This window comes from Scomber scombrus, chromosome 14 (genome assembly GCF_963691925.1).
Source record: "Scomber scombrus chromosome 14, fScoSco1.1, whole genome shotgun sequence".
NCBI classification, from domain to species: Eukaryota; Metazoa; Chordata; class Actinopteri; order Scombriformes; family Scombridae; genus Scomber; species Scomber scombrus.
The window spans coordinates 11,547,361-11,560,322 of NC_084983.1; the positions used below are offsets into that span (position 1 = coordinate 11,547,361).

At 40.6% G+C, this 12,962-nt stretch overlaps 2 protein-coding genes across 2 annotated transcripts in view; both read right to left on the minus strand.

Moving 5' to 3' along the window:
• The window catches only part of ltbp3 (latent transforming growth factor beta binding protein 3), a 35,777-nt gene extending 34,394 nt beyond the window's left edge, over positions 1-1,383 (minus strand). The window contains 1 exon segment of the mRNA XM_062433170.1: positions 805-1,383. Coding sequence (XP_062289154.1) covers positions 805-1,042 — 238 coding nt within the window. The 5' untranslated portion in view covers positions 1,043-1,383.
• A 5,701-nt stretch (positions 1,384-7,084) lies between these two features.
• On the minus strand, positions 7,085-11,995 carry si:ch1073-224n8.1 (zinc finger protein 16-like). The gene is made up of 2 exons (XM_062433878.1): positions 10,892-11,995; positions 7,085-10,788 (listed from the first exon to the last, which is right to left on the minus strand). The coding sequence occupies exons 1-2, from the start codon at positions 11,607-11,609 to the stop codon at positions 9,836-9,838; spliced, it is 1,671 nt and encodes a 556-aa protein (XP_062289862.1). The 5' UTR covers positions 11,610-11,995; the 3' UTR covers positions 7,085-9,835.
• Positions 11,996-12,962: the final 967 nt, after the last annotated feature.

Here is a 12,962-nt window from a genome sequence, read left to right on the forward strand (position 1 = left end):
GGACGTGGTCATTTTTGCTGTTTAAACAAAGGTGAGAAAAGTACATTTACTCTTGTTCTGTCCTTAAGTAGCACATTGGGATTTTTTATACTCTTCTTAATTATTTAATTTTAAGAGATTTTTACTTTAAGCCAAATGTTTACTTTTTCTCAACTTCACTTATCTGACAGCTGTAGTTACTTTGCAGGTAAAAGTTAAATATCTTTGTTATGAAATTGTGAAGTATGGTGCATTGTTCAATTTTACTGTAGGATCAGCTTCAATTTACACAGTCTGCACGAATAAATACTCGTGCTTTTTATAGTGAAGTGCAATTTGTTGCTAAAGTAAAATGACTTTTTCCTGTTATGAGAAACAAGTTGCCACTTTTAACTCCCTAGTTAATCTTGATACTTTTTCCACCCCTGCCACTTGGTGTGTAATAACAGTGGGGCTTTGTTATATTTACCAAATTAACCATTTTATGGATATGTTTCATAGAGATATTTCACCTGTTTTGGTCTATATGAACCATTAAAATAAGTTTGGTTTGGCAGCTCGGACACAATCATGCGCGCAATGTGGAAAACAACTGAAATCAAAGTCATAGTGAGGTGATGGTCACATGATTATCTTTAACTTTTTGTCTTTAAAGATACCTCCACAAATTGCCCATTAATGAAGGAACCAACAGGCCTCCCCCATTACTTCATAGGCTTGATAGAGGAAAACCCATAAACCCAGAGGTCAGATTATGAGTTAATCTCGGCAGCCTAATTATATCCCTTTATAAACAAACTGCATTGTTCCAGCAGCTTCACTCACCGACCCTGAAGCCCTGTCCGATGAGCGTGTCTGCGCCCTGTCCGTTCTCCGCGATCAGCGTGGTGTTGTTGCCCTGCTCGCAGGTATCCTGACACTGTCCCTTCAGACAAATCCTCTTGCAGATGAGAGGAGCAATGACCACCTTGAAGCGCTCCCGTGTGGAGGAGCGCTCCGTGCACCACACCAGCCTGTGGACGCTCAGCCAGATGACAAGCAGATGGGAGATCAGAGAGGGCATCCTGGCATCCTTCACTGCCCTCCACAAACACCCGGGGACATTAAACCATCAACAGCTGAGGCGTTCAGCTCCAGCTCAAACACGTCAGCTTTGTTAACCGAGGCAGATTTTGACGTATCATACGGTGGAGAAGAAAAAAAGCGCGTCCTCCCTCCTGTTTTCTCCTTGAAGAAAAAAAAAAAATCACTTCCCTCGCGTTGAACCTAAGAGATCCATCTGCAAAACCGAACCGTTTGGCATCTTTGGGACTTTCTTGTAGCTCTTGTTGCTGTTGTTTCAAAAGTTCTCCCTCTCTGTAGTCGCTCTTCCTTCTTCTCGCCTGTTGCTTTCTGAGAGTTGGGAGAGAGTGCGTAGCTGTGTGGGTTTGGGAGAGAAAGAAGGGAGGAGAGGAGAAGGGGTGAGCCAACCCTCTCTGGAGAAACCTGGCTGGAGGCCAGGCAGGCGGTGCAGCAGCAAAAGCTGAAAGTGGTTTCCTTGTTGGTTATTTCTCCTAACACCCCCTCCTCTCTCCTCTGCTGCCCCCGCATAGACCCCAGTCTGCAAATCAGAGCAGCACAGCTGTGCGTGTCACTCTGGACATAAAAAAAATCCCATGTAATGTATTGCTGTATACACCTTTGTGTTTAGGAGTTGTGTACAATGTGGGCATGTGGCTGAGCTATGGACAACAAACCCTCCTGTTAATGACTGTGCCCTTTGACCTGCATTTTCTCTGCATTACTAGGGCATTTCTTATGTTTTTGCCTGTTTGTTCAGTCCATAGTTGAACCTCCAGTGATTATAAAATCTAAAATAAAACTCTTCCAAGTTTCAGACGCTCTAAATGTGAGACATCATCTGATATTATACAGCATGTGAGTCATCTCAGTCAGACTGAGGTCAGCAGTGGGAGTTACTCTGTCTGCATAGTTCATAAAATAATATTTATTGACAAATTCACACTCTGATGTGTGATGGTTATTTGTTTGGTCCTTTTCAACAAGTCTCAGTAATTAACAGTGTGATATTTTTTGTATAAACGTGAACAGTTTCTTAGTGAAAATAAAAAATACTGAAGGCCTATTTTACCATCAAATCTCAGACTAACCTACTGTTAATGTCTGCTCTTGGCTCCAAAAATTAACAATATTTTACAACTTTTAAGAAGAACAGTACCTTAGTGTTAGAATTTGGCTGCATTTTTACAACAACTTATAACTATAAAAACCTCAATTACAACAAAATGTTTTACAGTCAAAGCAAAAATGATAAAGTATAAACAGTAAAACTGACATAAAAATCCAAAGTAAAAATATTTTTTTTCTGAAGAAATATTATGTTTAATTGTTGTTGGTTATATAAATCTTAAATCTTTGTGTATATAAACTGTTTGCTGGATTAAACTCCTGCAATCCAACACAAGCTGTGTGTTTGTATTTCGAGTAGTTAGACAACAATTGTATGAGCCAAACCTTAGAATTAGTTTGTTTTTGCTGCTTTCACTCATCTTTGGCTCAGTGTTTAAATTAAAAGTATTAAGTATTGGATTCATTACTTTCATTACAGTTCTTCATGCACCCTGGCAGACAAGTACTTTTAATTTATATTAATTAGTTCATGCATGGTGGAATTTATTTGGTTATATCGCTAACTCAGTGAACCTTACAATAAATGTGTGTATTGTTTCATCATACAGGGACTGCTGTGGATAACTTGAAGGCCACAGCTGGCAGATGTTAGTCACTTTGCCTCAACAACAATCGTCAAGATAGATTCAATGGGATAAAAAGTTCAAAATGTCCTTCTGAAAAGAAGTAGAAATAAATAATGTGCAGTAACTAAAGTCATTATGTAATCAAATAAAGAAAATGATTCGGTTACAAAAAATTGAAATGCTTTGAGTATTTTAAGAACAATATGTGAGTAAATGACTTCCATATGAACCCTGCCCACAGTCCTGGTAGTTGTGCTTTTTCAACTGTAACAAATTACAGTTTTCTATCTTTATAATCAGTGCATGGGACCTATTAATACCGAGCTCACTGCTGACCACATTTGGAATAAAACAGACTGAAGTTACAGAGTATATGCGACACCACACACACAGTCAGGGTCCTCCACCAAAACCTTGTGGCGTGTCAGTCATATGTTGAACTAACTGCGAATGGAGCTGCTAGAAAAACACACTGCCCCACTGTAAAGATTGCTGAGCCAGTCAGTGTTTGGGGTCACATAGGCAAAAATGAGAAAGAGTCCAAGAGAAAGAGAGAGAGAGAGAAAGTTGAGTCACTTCCTCTCCGAAAAGTGAGAGTGTTTACTTTCCGTCGCTGAGGAAATGACTGCATGGGCCTGCAGAGAGTTCACAGGCCGCTCTCAAATTTCTCTCTGCCTGTGCTGCTCGCCATCACAGCATCATCGGCCGCCAAGACACACACACACACACACACAGAATGCAAATACATTGTAGGTCACATATAAACTATCCCCGACTAGCACAATATTATTGTTTAGGTTTTTACTTCCCTTCTGAAAATGGTAGCTTTACTCTCTGCACAGGACAATAATGATAAACAGAAGCGAGAAATAAATAGACGTATTTCACAACCTAAAGATAAAAACAATGAATGATGTCGGTACTGTATTAGTATATTATTGGATCATTATTACAGATGTTTCTGGTCTAGGCTGAGCAATCTAAACTATTTTATATACTGTTACTGCTACTTTAGTGTGTCGTTATTTCCTGTGTAGCACATAGTGTGTATGCACCCACATTTTTTCAAATTTAATCTCTGTCACTGTTAAATAAATGCAGTGTAGTGTGGTTAAAAGCATAGAATTTCTCTACAAAGTACTTCAGAGTAGCAGGTGAAGTGAAGCTTTTCCCTCTCTGTCTGCTCTCTGTCTTTAACCCTCACATACTGTCCTTATTCAGACATATTCACAGTGTAATATCCCTTCATAATTAGTCTCTTTATTACATTTCTGAACAACAAATCATTAATGAAAACCTCATCATTGACAAATAAATGTGTGATTAACCTTAAGGAAGGATTAAGGAAGCTTTCAAAGAGCACAGATAGTTTATTCTTCAGTTTTTATGCTTTTTGTTTGTGGATAATAGAAACATTTACAATTGCACCTATATTATATAAAACATGGGAACATAATGAGTTTAATGAATTATATTAAATGTGAAGAATGGAACAGTAATTTTTTTTATCAATGTGGGTCAAATACTAAAATGTGGATCAACAGTACACAAATTTAAATATTTCCAGGTTTGTATATTCTGGGTCACATTACGCAAAGTCATCAAATTTTAAGCTAAAACAAAACAGTATTCAGGGTGTTTTTACCGCGTTCAAGTGTCAAAATTAGTCAAATTTCCCCATGAACAGTATGTAAGGGTTGAAACAGCTGATGTTAAGATGCTCCTCTCTCAGAAACCAGTGAGGTGTCTCACTGTTGGTTTTAATGAATCACAGTTTCAGCTCTGTGTAAACTTCCACTGATGAACTCGGGGTATTATTGTGCTGAAGTGCCTTCCACAGCACTTGCTTCAACTTGATGTCATAACTCCCATTTGTGGTCTGTTTTGTTGAAACAAGTTTGTATCGTTTCACAAGTAAGTCTTTCAGTGGTATAGTCAGGAAAAAATGGATGAAGGTGATTTTCATTTCCCTTACTGGAGTATTTCCATTTTATGATACTTATATTTCACTACATTTCTGAGAGAAGTATTATACTTTTTGCTCTTCTAGATTTATTTAACAGCTGCATGTCAGATTTAACACTCTGAATGGTGCCATTTTGCATAACGGGTAATTTTAGTTTACTTTTGGTAGTCTAAGTATACTATGTTGCTAACACCTACTTTTACTTCATTTTAAATACAGACTTTTAGTGGAATATTTCTGTATTGTGGTTTTTACTTATACTTAAAGTCATCCTCCAGTCAAAACTATGTTTTTCTTGTTGTTGCTACAGTTAGATGTTTGAGCTTCACTGTGCAGAATGATGTATGTGCAGAGCGTGACACTAGAGGCTGTTTTCACATTGATCCGCTGACAGTGGAAAGTTTCTCTGTGCTCATTGAAAATCTGATTCTTAGGGGCAGGTCTATGAGCATGATTTGTGACATCACAACTAGTTTGGGAGCCAATCCAGCCAGTGATATATCATCAGCTTTGCTTTTAAGAATGCTCAGTATTAATGTGATATTTTTTCTTAGCAATGATAAATGTTTCTATAGCTTGCTTAATGTCAGTCCTGGGCCTCAATTCATCATTCATGCTTTACAAAAAGTTAATAAATGTGAAAGGTTAAAATGTCTGTCTGTCCAGCAAAGATGAAGATTAAACTATCCCATTATGACTGTGCAAAACATCACTAATGTGCATTAACTGTGTTGATGTGTACATTTATACACTTCAGATTAATTTAATTCAGTTTCAGTGCAGTGAGTGAAATTCATCAAGACTTGTAATGTCATCATATTCTGATCAGATTATCAACATGAATAACAAGTACAGTATATCCTGTATTTATTTATTGTGATAGTACAGCATACTAGCACTGTAAATTAAGATTATTTAAATACATCAGTGACACCACTACCATTTAAATGTATTATTTGAATTTTGTAAAGCTGTGATAAAAGCTTATCCAGCTCAATGTGAGTGGATTATGATAATATGAGACATATTGATTATTTGAGTCATAAATATACAGTTTACAGTATTTCATGTAAGTTCACTGATGGGATCCTTCATTAAATCAAGTGTATTCAGTACTGTATGCTTGTGAAGCAACAACCTACCTAAATGTGTCTGATCCTTCTTCCAGTAGTCAGGTCATTTATTCTGTGCTGTGCTGGACATCAAAGAAACTGCAAGAATTGGGGGGTAAAATATTAATATTTTCAACACTTGAGGCACACATTTGTGAACTGTTTTATAAGAGGTGAATGAATTCAGATAAATGGAGCTTTAGCCAAAGTTCAGTCAGGATGACTATATTCTTCCTGCATTGGCCTGTAGTTATATTTCTCATTTTATACTGCCATTCACATCTGTCATGCATACTCACTCATAATTTCCAATGCTGTCATTGTCTGGGGTTGTCAATCAACCGAACAGCTGTTCACATGCATCCAATAGCACAGCTACACACCTCCATCACTGGCCTATGATCTTGCTGCTGTCATTTTAAATACGTTTCTCTCTCTCTGCCTTTAATGCATTCATGCTGCTATTACGCACGCCCCTCTACCTCCCCATCAACACCTAATCTTTACAGATTCATCACTTTCATCTCTTAGTCAGCCTCATCAGAAGTCATCTGCCACCAACACCAGTGTCTGGACTCCATGAAAGGATTAATCCTGCTGCTGCTCCGGACTGATGCCCTTCAATTAAAAATCTCCCTGTCGAGTCCAAAGAATTTCTTTTCTGACTTAATTACCATTCCATCATCTGTTATAAGAATCAGTTATCTTTACTTCATTCACTATGTCTCTCCTCATCGATATAGAGAGGTTGGCAATAAAAGAAAACCAGAAAATGTTGTTTATCAGCGAAACATGACACAAAACTCACTGATGTCATGGATGAAATGCTACTGTACAATCTGTTACATCTAACTTGTTAAGCTTCTGTAATGATACCAAAGGCCACCTCAAATAGCAGTTTGTGTGTATGAACGCAGCTGCCATTACTCAGATTGAGAGAAGAGTAAGGTGTTATTTGAGACCCGTCTCTGGGCGTGTCCACGGCACCTACAGTACACAATCTGTTTGGCAGCGTGTCAGTCAGTGTGGAAACTCTTCCTCCAGCGTTCCTGCGGTTTTCCTCGTCTCCTGCCGCAACGCAAATGAAACGAACCAGCTGAAACTCAAGCATTACAGACACCACAATCTAACACCGTCGATATAGATGATTTTACTCCTGTTATCATTTAAATTGGGTCTCAAAAATGTTCTCAATCATCTGGATGTTTTTTTTAGCTTAAAGCAGACAAAACTATAATTAGGCTACGTTAGACATTCAAACTCAGCACCATTCAAAGTAACCTCCTCGTAACTGTACACATTCAATGAACAAACAGAAAAAAAGAAGTAGAAACAAGGCCCTTTAATATAGTAACATTTACAGTAGGATGAATGTAATGTGGGGAGATATATTTTGAACACTGAAGCATAAAAAAGTAATTCTTTTCACATTTAACATGGACTTTTTAGTCCGAAGGAAGAATGCCATCTTACTTTAAACCTGCACCATGCACAGCCCCCGTCACCCCCCCCCCCCCCCCCCCCGTCCCCCCGTCCCCCCGTATGTGATACAAAAAACAATAAATATGACCATCTGGGATAAGACTTACTTGGCAAATTGCTTTCTGGGTATACAATGACAAATATTGAACATTTTGAGCGCCTTTCCAAATGACTTACACTTGTAAACGTACATAGAATAGTTACATAGAGACCATTATAGTAGTAGACATAGAAAATGACACAAGACCTACGGTATAGCTCAAAAGGCTGAGAGGATTAATGCTCTGCTGCTGTTAACCCCGATGCATCAGTCGTGTCACATCGGATCGTCAGGAATAACATCAGGAAGATTTAATAAGATTATATATATACTTACATTGTAGGTTGGCATATTGCTGTTTTAAAGCACGTTACGTTTTTTTTTTTTTAAATTGTCATTGTTGCACATTTACTTTTTCCACAAATGTTAACCCTTATTGAACCGGATAAAATGGCTAAAACTACATTCTTATTTACAGAAACAGCTGGGGAGGGGAAGGAGCATTGCTGCCAGCGGAAGAACAGATATGCACATGCAAGCACCAAAATCTGTCCGCTAGTAATTGCTAGTAACTGGCGGGTAACAATAATATTCCAGAAAAGGGGCTTTCTAGACAAACAGTAGCAGCTTGAGCTAAAAAAAAACAAAAAACAGTTGGAATGCTAAGATGTGGTCCATAAGATAGAGACGTTAATACGACGAGAGAAATATTAAAACTGGATGGAAGCTGTTGATGCACGCTGATGAGCTGAGCCTCCTGTCATCTGACTCTGTATGTTTCGGTGCACAGGTAAATACATGTAGTGATTCAAAGTTGCTGACGGGTGACTTTAGCTGGACAAGACGACATCATCGCTGTGTAAATGATGATCAGCTGACCCAACAGTAAAACTAGTTCAAGCTTCATGAAGACACACGACAGCGTGAATGTACACAAAATGATATTTTAGCTCATTTTAAGAGATCCTTCTCTGTATCTGCATCCACTTGTGACAACCACTGGAAAAAATAAAACAAAACAACCCTAAATGTTTCAATTAAATCAACTTAATTGATTAAATTAAGAAAGCAGGTGACTGTAAGTGAACTGACATATGTTTTAAGACTGTATGTTGTGTAGTGCTGCTAACACCTCCAAACAGGATTAGCAGACAGTAGCACAGCACTGATGAAGAATGAGGTAGAGCTGGGAGATTTATCCAGATAATAATAATATCATGATAGGAGCCAGGTATTGTCAGGTTATTATTGTCATATTTTTAACATTCCTGGTCTTAGGGGGCATTTAAAAGGGCCGGTATATTATTTTTGGAGTTTTTGGAGCATTTTATGTCATTCTTTAGCTTCACATTAGTGTTCTTTATGTATTCAAATCCAAAAACTCACATTTTTTGGTCTAGGTAAGTATGTTTTAGTGTCAAAATGCCATTCTCCTAAGCCCATCAAAAATATTTTGACCTGACGTAGGTTTCTGCATGATGACGTTGCTGCATATAAACCCCCTAGCTCACCTAGCCAGCAGCCACAGAGAAAGACTGAGCTCTAACCAGTTTCCATTTGAAAAACGCAGGTGGACTCGTCCCTTAAAGTGAAAGTGATCCAATTTTTTGACAGTTTAATTGGCTCATCCAGCTGAGTGAAATGTGAATGCTCACACTATGATCTCATAATGACATCTTAACACTTAATGATGAAAAGAAGTTTAGATAAATAAATACTACGTGAAAGCATCAATATCACACACCAAATTATTACCACTTCATCGACATCAAATAATTCAACCAATAATACTGTGACGTTTGTGTTATTCAATATTGCCTGGCTACGAAATGTACATGGTCTGAACTGCTGCATGTCTGCCCGCACATGAAGCATGAACCAGCCTTAAATGGATCCATTACTATCTGAGCCCTCGGTGTATTAGCAAAAAGCATGCCTATTCAGACAATTCAGTCTATGTCTAATGTGTGAAACTTCAAGAAAATAACAACACTTTGTCCCGACTAAAATCCAGAAGGGAATTGCCATAAACAGCAGCAGCAGCAACAGAGAATCAGTTGATGTGTTCAAGGCACTTTTTGTAAATTTTTTGTAATAGTAGTGTAGAGACAGCTTTTGTTCATTTCTGCCATCGTTTTCCCAAATTACTGCCGGGAAGCTGACGAACTAGAAACTTCCTGTGCCAAGAACAACCTGCACACTGCTGTTGGTGCTGCTGCTCGAAGAAGGTCCGGATAAGAAAACAGTCGCCGTTGAAGAATGTAGAGTGTGTATTTTAAAAGTTATTTTTACATCTAAGAATGTGAAACATGAAAACGCCAGAAGCGGACGAAACTCCGAGGCTAGTGTTATATGTAGCCGGATTCTTCACTTTAACAGCATGGAACAGAGATAACCGTAACCAGGGTGTTTACTAACTACACAGACATTTCGGTTTTTTTTCACCTGTAGTATGTTTTCTGGTAAGAATGAACACCAACAGTTGACCCTTTAACCGTCCTTACACACAGTCCACAACCGAACTGTCATCCTCCTCTGCACCCCACTCCCCAAACCTCATCTGTGGGGACGGAGCCGCCGGATGAAGGTTGTTAATGTCATCCATTGCATCTGGGTCCGTGTCATCACTGGCAGCAATCCCCATGTGACCGCCTTCCTCCCTGTGCGTGCGGATGTGCTTCCGCAGCGCCGCGGGCTCCTTGAAGCTACGGTTGCAGAAGGGGCAGCAGCATGGTCTCTCTCCGGTGTGGATGAGCTGGTGGTGTTTGAGGTGCTGCAGGCGGCTCAAGCGTTTCCCGCAGATGGCGCACACGTACGGTTTCTCCCCTGTGTGCGTGCGTCTGTGTTTGCGCAAACCGTCCAAGTGGCGGAAGCAGTTTCCACACTCCGAACAAGAGTACGGTTTCTCACCTGTGTGTATGCGCAGGTGGGTCTTAAGGGCGCCTGACTCACGGAAACGGCGGCCACAAACTGCGCACGGGTAGGGCTTCTCTCCGGTGTGGATGCGAATGTGCTTCTTTAGGCTTGAGATCAGGCGGAAGGTCTTTCCACATTCCAAGCAGTGGTGGGGCCGATCTACAGACGGCTCCCCTATTGTGTCAGAGGCAGAAGGTCCTGCCGAGTCCTCCACTCGGCCGGGAGAAATACTGTCTCCTCTCCCAACTCCAGAAGTCCTAACCATTGATTTTTGTCCATCAAGTCCACCTGGTTGCAAGGCACTGGTGCATTCTCGCACTTGTCTTTGGTGACGCAGAGGATGAGTGAAGGAACGCTGGGAACCTCCGTCCCCTCCAACTTGAACATATCCGAGGTCACCCACGCTGTGGGATGATCCTTCTGCATCTCTGTTGTCATTTCGCATCCCAGGCTCCTTCCTGCCAGACTGACCGGAGCCTTGCTCCTCTTTAATCTCAAACCTGGATGCTCCACCTGGTCCCTGAGATGCCCTCTCATCTATAGACAAACCACAACATGCAGAGATGTCAACGTTTACACAGAGGTGAATACATATGTCCGTTTCTGCTTCCGTAATGAATTATTATTACTTTATATTTACCTGGTCTGCTGGTATCAGAGCACATATGAGAGGCATTAGATGTAAAGGAGTCCAGAGCATGGTTAGTCACAGACCCATCTGGTTGGATTGAAAGCTGGCACATTTTGTAGTCATCTCTTGGCTCAAACCCATGAAGTGATTCATCCACAGATCCACCAAGACCCAAGTCAACACCTGCTCCGTTCACATTTCGAGGGTTCTGGTGGTCCCGGTCCAAGCCTGCAGTCATTGAGGCCATGGAAGACAGCGATGGGGCGAAGACGGACTGACTGATGGTCTGGGGGCCTGTGTACGAGCCCTGCAGCTGGTCTATGAGCTTCTGAGCGCTGCACAGACACTCCTGCAAAGCCTTCAGCTCCCTCTCGGACACTTCAAGGCGCACTTTGAGTCTCTCGTTCTCTTCTTCCTTGTGCAGAAGCTCTTGCTGAGTCTCATTGAGCACTAGCACCACCTCGCCAAGGAGGGTATCGACCGCGGCGGACATGGCAGTCTGGATGGTGGGTGCGAGACGGGATTTCAGCGACGTTACCGTCACGCCGCCGTGCGAAGCTCCGTATCCAGCCTTGTCCGCTTTCCTCTCGTAGCAGGACTCTGGCCCGGGCCTGTCGGGGATGTTGATGATACTCTGTTTACGGTTTCCACCATGGACGGAGCCGCCGCTGCTCGCCGGAGAGGAGTCCATGCTGCCAGTACTGTAGCCCGTCCTCCTGGAAGTCATGTCGACTGCAGGCGAAAGTGTGATGTTTCAAATGCAGCTAAAGTCAAGCGAGGCGGGCCGATTACCTAATTATGCAAGGAGTCAAGCGTGGCCAGTTACATCTGCACACATGAGCTGACAAAAACAATGCAGTGAACTATGAGAGTCTTGGCAGGGCCTGGATCCGCTCGCTAACATTAGCCCGCAAGCTTTAAAAAACGACTCCCAGTCGATCAATAATCTCCCAGACGAGGTGAAGCCTGCAGCAGGAGTGCGCTGATGCTCTTTAGCTGCGTTGATCACGTACGTTAGTTACTGCTTAAAGACTTTAATACTGTGCATCCTCTGCAGCGACTCACCCATCTCCAGTTCCTACCTGCAGCACTGCTCCGTTACTCTACTGTACACTGAGGCCTGTCGCACACAGATGTCGTCATGAGGCAGCTTTGAGAAAAGGGTTTAATTTACCCTGTGTCTTGCCTTGAAGGTTTAAAAAAAAAAAAATTATATCGGAAACGCAACACGCGCTTTGCAATTGCATTTAACCGTGATCAGTTCAGATATACTACTGTATGTAAGCTATATTCTGTAATGTTTTCATTCTCAGCAGGCACAATTTGAAATGGACAAATCAATGTTCATTCATGTCGTATTCTTCTAGGCTAATATTCCAGTTTAGGGGCTTTTCTTTTTTTTTTCTTTTTCTTTTTTTAAGTCAGAGTTAAATTAAATAGGCTAGGCTACCACACTTTAATGTCATTTAAGTAAAGGTATTTTTTGTATCTAAATGTAGGTCCACTATAAGCTTATCAAAACTAAAGGTATTGGAAAAAGGGCTCTGTGAGTGTTAAACATTAGATTATTAATGCTGATGCATTGATGTGTAAACTGTGTATTTGCTGTTGTATTTGTATATCAAGATGAAGCTCATTTTAATCTCTGTACAAAGGCCTAGTTTATATCATTATGTCTTATTTTTAAGGTGATCATAGCCTTATGCAGCCTATTTGTTCACTGATTTGTAAAGTAAGTAGTGAGCTGTCAAATTAACATGGTGGAGTAAAAAGTACAACATTTCTCTTTGAAATGTAGGCCCTAATGGAGTAGACATTAGAAGCATTAAATGAGCAGCAAATAATTAGCCAAATATAAGTAACACTTGACTCAATGTGCGTATAGTTCCACTACTGATTAGACCACTCCTGTCTGTAATTATTCAGGTAACCATTTATCATTTCCTCCAGTCTTTTTTTGCAGCATAAAATCATCACATTATCTTTCCTAAAGAGACGAGAGTTCCCCTCCAAGTACGAGTGTAATATGCGTAATTAATCTCAGCCTGAAAGTCGCAGCAGAGGGTGAAATGTGCTAAAG

Bases quoted from the DNA above. Each gene is read 5' to 3' on its own strand.
- si:ch1073-224n8.1 (XM_062433878.1), bottom strand. From the start codon at position 11,609: ATGACTTCCAGGAGGACGGGCTACAGTACTGGCAGCATGGACTCCTCT. The intron at 10,789-10,891 runs GTAAATATAAAG...GTTTGTCTATAG, and splicing joins CTCTGATACCAGCAGACCAG to ATGAGAGGGCATCTCAGGGA.